Genomic DNA, 11,563 nt, shown 5'->3' with positions numbered 1-11,563 from the left:
CGTCCAATGTAATGGCTGAACATACACATACTGTTTCCCCCAAATCAGCTTCATGGTGTCTCCCAACTTGTTTCAGAAGATCATCCAGACCATCCAACTCAATAGGTTATGCAGCCCAAAACAATCATTTCTATTGGCTGATCTTAACCATTCAGTTGATGGGTTGTAGCATATGTAAATTAATTGCCCCTTTGTTTCATTTCAAGGCTGATCTCAACTGTCCATCCAGTGTGCTCAATGCAAATATGTAAGTAGTTAGCACCCAAATCATTCCAAAAGATGATCCTAACCGTCCAAATAATGGGAAAAAATGTAAGTGGGCTGTTCCCATAAATTTTCCAAATTCGAACTGTCCATTTGATGTGCTACAATAAAAAAATTGGGTTGGGTTCTCAAAATCACCATCTTGGGGTAATCCTGGCCATTCAAGTGATGGAAAAAAAAATGCGAGACGAAATAGGGGATTGGACGAGAGAGAGAGACAGAGAGACAGAGAGACAGAGTTGGGATGATCCTAATCTTCCAATTTGTGAGGCTGCATTTTTAATTGGTCACCCTCATCTCCACTAATTGAACACTTCCTAGATAAAATCAAGCCCCCAAATTCGATTCTTGAAATGTTCCAAACTGTTCAATGATTACACACAGACACAGCCTACTAAATCAGCAATAAATTTTTAACCGCTGCTCCAAATTTTGGCAGTAAGTACTTGTTGGAAAGATCTTGAGAAGAACTTAAACTTTGTAGTTTACCACTTTCCCTAATTCTGCCATTTAATACTGTAAAAATGTGGTTGAAAAACGGACCAGCAACATTGTGACAGAACTGTCCCTGCATCAAAGATGAAAATAGCAAATGGGACTAGTTCATTGTGGGCCCTTGGTGCGACGTGGGTGCGGATGATGAGAGCTGATGTGTAAATGGCTCCCATCATTGTATAAGAGAAGTGATATTTACACCCACTTCTTGATTTTCGACCAAACCGATGCCCTTTTTATCTTTTTAGCTTCATTTTTTGTAAAAATCCATAGATAATCCTATAACAATAGAAACACACAAAATATTAGTAGCGCCACTTCAAATGATAAATATATGCATGTTTCCTACCACTACCATTCACACATAAATGTGTTCATCAAGAGGTTCAAAGACCTACTCCAAGAGTATCCTCACCATGGAATTGATTTGTGGCACTTATGCCAAATTATTTATGAGGGCATAGATTACCAAACAAAGCAACTTCTTGAGTCCATGTGTCGTAACGGTTTTACATCTTTCACGAATGAGGTCGCGGCATTGAACTTCTTACTTGATTTAGCGGAAAAAATAAGAGAGTGGGAATCCACTCAAGAAGGTGAGAGAGCCACTTCAAGTAAGGGATTTCTAATAAAGAGTGTTATGGCAAACGAGGCCCATCTTGATAGCCTAATCAAAAGGCTAGAAGCAATAGTGGTCAAAGGACCTTCACAAGTCAATCAAATTGCACATAGTGTTCCCATGTGTAATTGGTGTCAAGCCACGGACCATGTCATGGAAGAGTGTCCAACTCTTGCTAAATTTGGTAATTCTAATGAGAATGTAAGTGCTTTGTATTCTAATAACCCTTATTCCAGCACTTATAATCCAGAATGGAGAAATCATCCTAACTTTTCATGGAGTCAAGGTGGGCCATCCAATTTCCAAGGCCAAGGCCAACCTAGGCCCACCTTCCCTCCCGCTTTTGTTCGGCCATCCCCTCCCCCTCCTACTTTTCAAAACCCCATGATTAATAATATTTCAAATCAGCCCCCTCCGGGTTTTTAAAAACAAGGGGAGTAGGTACGAATTGCATCTTTAGAGAAGAACATGGAGCTTCTCATGAATACCTTCATGACGGGCCAACACAACTTAGAAAAGCAAATTTTTCAACTTCCTACGGCCCTAAGTGAAAGGGAAAAAGGAAAAATGTCAAGTCAACCCATTCCTAACCTAAGGAATGTGGCCATGAATGGGAATCAACAACCACAGGTGAATCAGTTGAATGCCATGCAATCTAATTTGTCGCAGTAGGACCCTGCGAATCAATGCAATGCGGTTTATACTTTGAAAAGTGGAAAAGAATATCATAAAAATGAGGTCAGCACTGAACCTTCTAAAAATGCGCAAGATCTTCCAAAAGGGGTAAGTGAAGAACCTCCCTTCATCAGCTCAGAAGAGGAGCCCAAACAAGTAAGTACAGAAGAGGTAACTTCTCCCCCTGCATGAGATTTCATTCCTAAAGCTCCTTTCCCAAGGAGACTTGTTAATAATGAAAAGGTAGATCAAATTGATAAAGTTTTGAATATTTTTAAACAAGTGCATGTGAATATTCATTTGCTTGATGCGATTTTTCAAGTCCCCACATATGCTAAAGTTTTGAAAGATCTATGTACACAAAAGAGAACAATGAATGTGCCCAAGAAAGCTTTCTTGGCCGCAAACGTTAGTTCTATTTTGTCCCATCAAATGGGAGCAAAATATAAGGACCCAAGATGTCCCACTATATCATGTACTATTGGAAACACTCAAATGGATCATGCCTTGTTAGATTTGGGAGCTGGTGTAAATCTCATATTGTTTTCGGTTTTCAAGCAATTAGGACTAGGTGACCTCAAACCTACCACCGTCACACTCCAATTGGTGGATAGATCCATTAAAACACCAACAGGTATGGTTAAGGATGTCCTAGTAAAAGTAGGCGTTTTCTTATTTCCTGTGGATTTTGTGGTTTTGGACACGGAGCCGGTTGTTAATAACAAGGACCAAATCCCTATCATTCTTGGTAGGCCGTTCCTTGCTACTAGCAATGCTCTCATTAATTGTAGAAACGGGTTAACGAAATTGTCTTTTGAAAACACTTCGGTTGATTTCAATGTATTTCGTTTAGGTAAGCAACATAATTTTCATGAAGAAATCAATATGTTGCATTCTTTTCCTGATGATATTCTTATTAATTTTGAAATTAATTTTAATGCATGTTTCCAAAATTGCTTGGAGGAGCTAGGAGGTGATGGAGGAAGCGATTTCTTTGCCGATGCATGTGCCATTCAAAATGTGGAGCCCGTTGGACCACCAGCAACATCTCTTCCAAAGCCATCAATCGAAGAAGCCCCACAGCTGGAGTTGAAGCCCTTGCCTTCTCATTTATGTTATGCTTTTTTGGGTGATAATTGTACTTTGCCTGTAATAATTGCTGCGGACTTAACCTCCACTCAAGAGGAGGAACTCATTAAATTGCTAAAAGATAATAAGGAAGCCATAGGTTGGACAATGGCCGACATCAAAGGAATTAGCCCTTCGATTGTGCAACATCACATCCATCTCATTGAGGGTGCCAAACCTTCAAGGGAACCTCAAAGAAGGGCTAATTATGTGATGAAGGAAGCCATCCAAAAAGAAATTTTAAAATGGTTAGATAATGGGATCATTTATCCCATCTCGGATAGCCAATGGGTGAGTCCCGTCCAAGTAGTGCCTAAGAAGTCGGGAGTCACGATTATACAATCCGCCACCAATGAGCTTATACCTACTCGCATTCAAACGGGTTGACAGGTTTGTATTGACTACCGAAAGCTTAATACCATTACTTGGAAGGATCACTTTCCTTTGCCTTTTATTGATCAAATGTTAGAAAGGTTAGCGGGTCACGAGTATTACTGTTTTCTAGATGGCTATTCTGGTTATAACCAAATTCTCATAGCTCCTAAAGATCAAGCGAAAACGACATTCACATGCCCCTTTGGAACATTTGCTTATAGACGCATGCCTTTTGGGTTATGCAATGCACCGGCAACTTTTCAAAGATGCATGATGAGTATCTTTTCTGACATGGTGGAGACCTTCTTAGAGGTTTTTATGGATGATTTTTCTATTCATGGCTCCACCTATGCCGAATGTTTACATCACTTAAAGTTGGTCTTAGAATTGTAGGGAAAAGAACTTGGTCCTTAATTGGAAAAAATATCATTTTATGGTAAAAGAGAGCATCGTGTTAGGCCATGTGATTTTAAAAGAAGGGATTAAGGTAGATAAAGCCAAGGTGGATCTCATTGTTCATCTTCCACCGCCCAAAAGTGTGAAGGACATCTGATCATTTTTAGGTCATGCGGGCTTTTACCGACGCTTCATAAAAGATTTTTCTAAAATTGCGAGGCCTTTAACCAATTTATTAGCAAATGATCAAAAGTTTGAGTTTTCCAAAGAATGCTTCGATTCTTTTGAGTGTTTGAAAAAATGAGCTAACTAAAGCTCCTATCATTCAACCACCCAATTGGACTGAACCATTTGAAATTATGTGTGAGGCTTCCAACTTTGCAATAGGAGCCGTGTTGGGTCAAAGATTCAATAATTACCTCATGTAATCTATTATGCAAGTAGGACTCTCAATTATGCACAACTCAACTACACCACTACCGAGAAAAAATTCTTAGCGCTTGTGTTTGCATTAGAGAAGTTTCGGAACTACTTTATTGGATCACATGTGATAATTTATACCGACCATTCGGCAATCAAGTATCTTGTTGGGAAGAAGAATGTTAAAGCTCGCCTCATTAGGTGGGTTTTACTTCTTCAAGAGTTTGATTTGGAGATTAGAGATAAAAATTGTACGAAAAACTTGGTTGCTAGTCACTTGTCTCGACTTCCTAATGAAAAGAATAACGAAGGTCAAATTAATGAAAAATTCCTTGAGGAGCAATTGTTTGCTATTTCTAGTGAGCCATGGTATGCGGATATTATGAATTACTTGGTTACAGGTGCTACACCAGCTCATTGGTCCAACCAAGACAAATACCGGTTTCACTCACAGGTAAAGTATTTCTTTTGGGATGATCCCTATTTGTTCAAAACTTGTTCGGATCAGATTGTCCGACGATGTGTGCCCGATCATGAGCACCAATCGATTCTATCTTTTTACCATGATGAAGCCTGTGGTGGCCACTTTAGTGCAAAGAAAATCGCGCACAAAGTTTTACAATGTGGTTTCTATTGGCCTAGTCTCTTTAGGGATTCTTTTGCTTTTTGTCAAGCTTCTAGGTCATTTCAATCCTTAGGAAGAGTTACAAAGCGAAATATGATGCCCCTCAACCCGATCTTAGTGGTAGAAATCTTCGATGTGTGGGGTATTGATTTTATGAGTCCGTTTTCCAACTCTTTTGAAAACTTGTATATTTTGTTAGGTGTAGATTACGTGTCAAAATGGATTGAAGCCATTGCTTGCAAATCCAATGACCACAAGGTGGTGGTCAAGTTTCTTAAAGAAAATATTTTTTCGCGCTTCGGTGCACCTCGTGCCATCATTAATGATAGGGGTAAGCAATTTTGCAATAGACCGTTTGAAGTTCTTACGAAGAAATATGGTATTACTCATAAGTTGACCACCCCTTATCATCCTCAAACGAGTGGCCAAGTGGAGGTTTCAAATAGGCAAATTAAGCAAATTTTGGAGAAGACAGTGAATCCAAACTGCAAAGATTGTTCCATTAGATTAGTGGATGCCTTGTGGGCTCATAGGACGGCATTCAAGACTGATCTTGGTCAGTCTCCTTACCGCCTTGTGTATGGAAAAGCTTGTCACCTCCTGGTTGAATTGGAACATAATGCTTTTTCGGCTATTAAGAAACTAAATTTTGATTTGTCTGATGCAGGTAATCATATAAGACTTCAATTTGCCGAGTTGGAAGAGTTGCGGAATGATGCCTATGAGAATGCAAAAATCTACAAAGAGAAGACAAAAGCTTTTCATGACAAACATATTTTGAGAAAATCGTTTCAAGAGGGCGAAAAAGTGCTTCTCTACAATTCAAGATTGCATATATTTCCAGGTCAGTTAAGATCCCGTTGGGATGGACCATATGTGGTTAACAAAGTTTTCTCTCATGGTGCGGTCGAGGTTCTAAATCCTAAAGATGGTGAGATATTTAAGGTAAATGGTCAAAGATTAAAGCCGTTTATTGAATTACAAAAATCGAATATGGAAGAAGTCATGGATCTCCATGAACCTTCATATTCCAATTCTACTTAAGAAAATACAGTACGTACCCTCCATTTCCTTTTTGGTCCTCTTATTTTTTTCTATGTTTAATGCATTGAGGACAATGCATAAATCAAGTATGGGGGGTTTGGAAACTTTCTTTTCTAGTCTTTTCTATAGTTAAAGTTAGAAATTTTCTTTTCCTTCTATTTTTTATTTTCCTATTTTAAGAAAGAAAGTTAGTAGATATTTTCATTTTGGAATCCGAAAAATTTAGAAAAAATACTTTTCTTTCTTAGTTTTGTTTTCTTTTGGAATCTTTCTTTTAAAAGGATTTGAATAAGAAATAGAAATAGAAAGTTACTTTTTATATGGTATGGTGAAAAAGGAAGGAAAGGTTGGAAAAAAAATATTTTTAGAAAGTTTACCTTTTGATTATAGTTTTGATTTGTAGCCTTTTTTGCTTGAGCAATTAAGTCTGAAGGGTTTTTATGCCTAGTTCCTTAAAGCCAACTGGCTTGAGAGCAACTGACTGAAAACTCCATACATGGGTCAGTTAGAAAGCTTAATAAATCAAAGCATTGCACGTAATCAAAGGTAAAGATTGAACTCATATGCATCAATGTCTATGATATATGCAAAATCAAATTATTAGTCTGACACTGCTTAGTAGCCTGGGTGTCTCGTGCATTGCCTGCATGTCATTCACGCCAAAAGCAGTAGAGGATTACAAAAGTGAGTTCTATTCTTAGAAAGTTTGGGGAAAGTGAAAAGTATGGTGGGCCATATAAATTTGCAAATTTTCTACGAAGTTTTCGAATCAAATTTCTTTTATGGTACGATTACATTAGAAGCAAATTTAAGGGAGAGGAGTAGGAAATATTCAAAAGAAGATTCCTTACTTAAAATATTTTTCTAATTTTTCCAACTTGGGATAGGATGAAAAGTTTAAGTATGGGGGTATTCTTGTTCTTCTATTTTGAGCAATTTATCAAAGCAACAGGATTAGAAATTTTTGGCTTTACTCTATAGTAGAATTTGAAAAGAAAAGTTTGTTTTAGAATTTTGTGTATATTCACTGCAAACACTCATGAAACACAACTCGTCCACTAGGGTAACCTAGGGGTTTAAAGGCTTGTTGCACGTGCTAAGTGCAACCGTGATTCCTACGAAAGTGAGTTAGGTCATTTTTGCTTAGTTTTGTTTTCTTTCTTGTTCTTGTTTTCTTTTTCTTCCTGCTTGCTTGAGGACAAGCAAAGCTCAAGTATGGGGAATCTGATGAGCACATTTATGTGTGAATTGTTGGTAAGAAAAGCATGTATTTTTCTCATTTAAAGCGGTACTACTAAGGTATTTTCTTTGTTTCTGGTGTTTCAGGTTTATATTGGGGAATTCCGAAGAAAATATGCTAAGAGGATGAAATTTTACGGAAAAATTGCAGTTTTGGAACAATCTAAGCAGAAAATTGTGTGTGGGTTCCAACTTGGATGGTCAAGTTAAAGATGCCTTTTTTTTTTATGGGTAAGCTGGGGTTAGGCAGACCCCGACCAGATATATTAAAAGGAAAAAAGATTACAAGAAGAACAAGCCAACCCCTAACAAACATGAAGGGGAGGACAAAGCTCTAGAATTCTAGAGCATAGAGCAAAAGCAAGGGAGGCAATCCCCATCCAGTCGGCAAGGGCTATAGACAATACCCAGAGCCTTGAACAACCATCAAACAAAAAGAACCAACAGCATGACAGAACAATGCCATAGGGCCCTATAACTAGGTGGGAGAAGCATACTCATGTAATTCGACCAATGGGCAACTTGAAGGAGGAAAGCCCATTAGGGGAAGGAAGGAAGCTAAAAGACAGACTCCTTTTATTTTTCTGAACTTTGTGCCAAACACCACGATTCGAAGAATGAGCTTGGAGTTCAGGGTGGTCTTCATTGAAGGGTTGTTTGCCCTTCTCAATAACGGAGGCAGTGCCATCATGATGAGCAAGGGCTGCAAATCTGTTAGTTAAAGATGCCTTAACATCTATATGCAAATAAGATTGAATTAAATATAAGAGGAAGTCTAAAGTAAATGTCGCCCTTGCATAAATAAGATGAAAGGGCGCCCCCATTGGCTGAAACTTGAACCACAAAGGGCATTTAGGGAAGTGATATTTACGCTCTTTTTTATTACTAGTGACACCCAACGCCAATGTATCAATGGCTAAAGGGGGGCTACTAATGGATTTGATTGCCACGTACACTGGCGTTGGGTGTCCCTGGTAATCAAAAGGGACGTAAATATCATTTCTCGGCATTTAATGCCTTTGACTTTTTACATTTTTGGTACTATTATAAATGCACTTTAGTGGGTTTCAACAAATGGGGGCACCTTTTCATCTTATTTATGCAAAGGCGCCCTTCAGTTTAGACTTCCTCTTAAAATAATCATATTCCTCGTAAATAATGATTAATTTTGGTTGCGTACAAAAGATTCCTTTTCTTAATCATCTGATCGAGGAGAACTTTAGTGCATGGCTCATACATAGCATTAGCAAGGTCTAGTAGAAAAATGGGCCAGATGTTGAATACGTAGGCCCCACTTATGCATACCCATAATTAGGGGTGTCAATGGATCCAGACGGTCCGATGGACCATCCGAATCCGAACTTTAGTGGACGGGATATAAGCATACCAAGAGGGTCCACGGGCATATTTCAGATTCCCAATCATACAATCCGAAAATTTTCGGATCGGATCCAGGCATGCTTCAAAAGTCCTTAGGGACAGTCACGATCCGAAATCATCTTACTAAAATACCCTCAAAAGTCAAAATCATTATAACAACAATGTTAATAAGTGGGGTATTCTAGTCAAAATAGCCCAAATGTTTCAAATAGTTATTGGTTTCCAACTTTCCATCATTATTTAACGTACGAAATCTTCTCTTTCCTTTTCGAAATAAATATCCTCTTTTTTCCCGTGCAAGCAACCCTTCCCCATTTGCGAACAAACATCTCATCTTCCTTTCCGTAACCCTAACCCAGCCACTCTAATGACATTATGCCATTAACTCGCTACCCATTGCTCTCACCCGCGCTCGCCATTGCCGCAACCTTTCCTTCCCACTTTCCCTGAGTAGTAAGCACAAAAAACTGATGTTATATTTTTGGTTTCTATTATATTCTTAGTATTCTGGAATCTGGATATGTTTTTAGTCACATTTTTGAAGTCTATCACCTATTTTTTCTAGTGGTTATGATGGAATGATCCAGTTCTTGGACTTTTAGAGGGTCTAAGGTACTGTAAAAAAAATCTCTGCGGCTGATAATTTATCTAAGCAAAGATTTCGGCCTGAGTAATGGGGAAAACTTGATTATCAATTGTTTGGATGTAAGCAACTGAATGGGTTTTTAGGGCACTGATAAATCCACCCCCTTCAATTACAATATTCACCCCCTATATGGACTGCACAGCCCACACCATAGGATGATCCAAACCGTCCATTTGATGGGCCACATTGTAAATAGGTTGTGCCCCAAAAATCATTTCCAAAGGATGATCCTAGCTGACATTCTAAGTCTTTTTTTTAAAGATTAATTGTGTACTAAGCTTAGTAGGACATACTAGGACACTCCGATGGACGGTCTGATTTAAAATGGATCGTGATCGTGACGTGGAAAGTAGGATCCGAAGAACAATCCAAATCCGACCCGACCGATAAAGAATTTGAATGGATCGTGACTATGACATAGGTGGATCCGATCCGAAGTGGATCCGTTGACACCCCTACCCATAGTTTTGTCATAGCTACGACATTGATATATGCACCATGATATTTTGATCGTGGCACTACACACTTTGTATTATACTTTTCTTATGGGATGGAGAGAGCAGCCTTTGAGAGTAGGTAACAGCCTTGAAAAGCTAATTAAAAAGGTATAAAACAATGTGAGTAGTCCCGTTATGAAAATGGCAGTGCAGATACCAAGTCCCTTAAAAATATTGGTCTACGTAAAAATCAATTGTCGTATGTGTCATGGGACCATATTTTTGGCGTATTGGTCACCTCAAGGGGTCTGGGCTTTAAGACAAAATCATGATGTTAAATATCTCATTGAAAATAGGTATCACGGCATTTGACCGTTGCCAACGAAAACACGCCTTATTTGACCCGTCAACAAAGAAAACGAGGAATAGGAAAGTGAAATTGTCTCAGCACAACAATATTTTGATATTTTCGCTAACCCGTCTTGTCTTTTAGTATTTGAAGAGCGACAAAGGTTATTACATTTGCCAAAAAGCTCTCCCGAGCCAATTAAAGAAGAAAAGACAATTGGGTTTGTGCAAATATCAAAATATGGTTGTGCTGATATCATTACCCATAAGAAATAATTACAAATTCAGTCTTGTTTTCTTAAAAAATAACTACAGGGGGTGGATGTAATGGTTGACGAAGACGGCTTTGCCTCATGTAATATCCCCCCCCCCCCCCCCCCCCCCCCCCCCCCCCGACTTTTGTTTTGTAAACCTTGTATGTATACTAGTAAAAATGTGTGTGCGTTGCACGTGGTTCATCTACATTAAAAAAATAATAATCATACATATGTTGTTTGTTCTTTATATCAACATGGATCAGTGCTTATATCTTGAGTGCTTGTGCAAATGCCATCAATTATTTAATTTTGTTTCGAAGATGATCATTGACTATTTATCTTAACTTATGACATGATAGTCATATTGAAGAGACTTGCAAAGGGTTTTCATTTGCTTTATAATCATATAACATATGTAGTATATATACTATTATATATCAGACTCCTCATGAAATGGGTGCTGATATCCCCCCCCCTACTAACGGCTGGCTAACATATTCCCACCATTTGACCGGTCTCTCTCTCTCTCTCTCTCTCTCTCTCTCTCTCTCTCTCTCTCTCTCTCTCTCCACACACAGAACAGGAACAGTTGGTGGGCCCAACAGAAACCGTTGGTGGAATGGTGGGCCCATCTTTGAACAACGTAGGCCCCGCCCATACCACACCATAGGATAATCCAAACCATCCATTTGATGGGCCATAAACGTAAATAGGTTGCGTCCCAAAATATTTTTCCATAGGAGGATCCAAGCCCTCCGATCTAAATAGAAACTACATCTTATGCAACCTCTATAGCTTGTAGGGCTGTGATCATCCTACCGAAATGATTTTTGGGGCACAACCTATTTACATTGTGGCCCATCAAATGGACGGCTCGGATCATCCTATGGTCTGAACGGTACACTTCATTTTCAAAAATATGGGTGGGGCTTAAATTGGTACGAACCACACCATAGGATGATCCAAACCATGGATGGCTTGGATCATCCTATGTTGTGGACGGTACGCTTCAATTTGAAAAATATCGGTGGGGCCTACGATTGGGCCTTAATGTTAGTGTAAGACCAACTCCATAGGATTATCCAAACCATGGACGGCTTGGATCATCCTATGTTGTGGACGGGCCTTAATGTTACTGTACGACCACAGGATGATCCAAACCATTCATTTGATGGGCCAACCCTTTTGGGGGCACAACCCATCTACGTTATGGCC

General features: G+C 38.9%; 1 protein-coding gene across 1 annotated transcript; it reads left to right on the top strand.

The window, feature by feature from the left end:
* The first annotated feature begins 2,425 nt into the window (after positions 1 to 2,425).
* Positions 2,426 to 7,490, top strand: LOC143891768 (uncharacterized). The gene is made up of 2 exons (XM_077396300.1): positions 2,426 to 3,202; positions 7,368 to 7,490. Exons 1-2 carry the CDS (start codon positions 2,426 to 2,428, stop codon positions 7,488 to 7,490), a joined length of 900 nt encoding a protein of 299 aa, XP_077252415.1.
* The last annotated feature ends 4,073 nt before the right edge of the window (positions 7,491 to 11,563 follow it).

This window comes from Tasmannia lanceolata, unplaced genomic scaffold (assembly GCF_043159265.1).
Source record: "Tasmannia lanceolata isolate RefF3 unplaced genomic scaffold, GAP_Taslan_0.1 ptg000015l, whole genome shotgun sequence".
NCBI classification, from domain to species: domain Eukaryota; kingdom Viridiplantae; phylum Streptophyta; class Magnoliopsida; order Canellales; family Winteraceae; genus Tasmannia; species Tasmannia lanceolata.
This window is presented reverse-complemented; position numbering and strand designations above follow the sequence as displayed.

Excerpts from the sequence above, each read along its gene's own strand:
- LOC143891768 (XM_077396300.1), top strand. The coding sequence starts at position 2,426 with ATGAATGTGCCCAAGAAAGCTTTCTTGGCCGCAAACGTTAGTTCTATT. Across the intron at positions 3,203-7,367 it reads GTGATAATTGTACTTTGCCT|GTTTATATTGGGGAATTCCG; the intron begins GTAATAATTGCT and ends CTGGTGTTTCAG.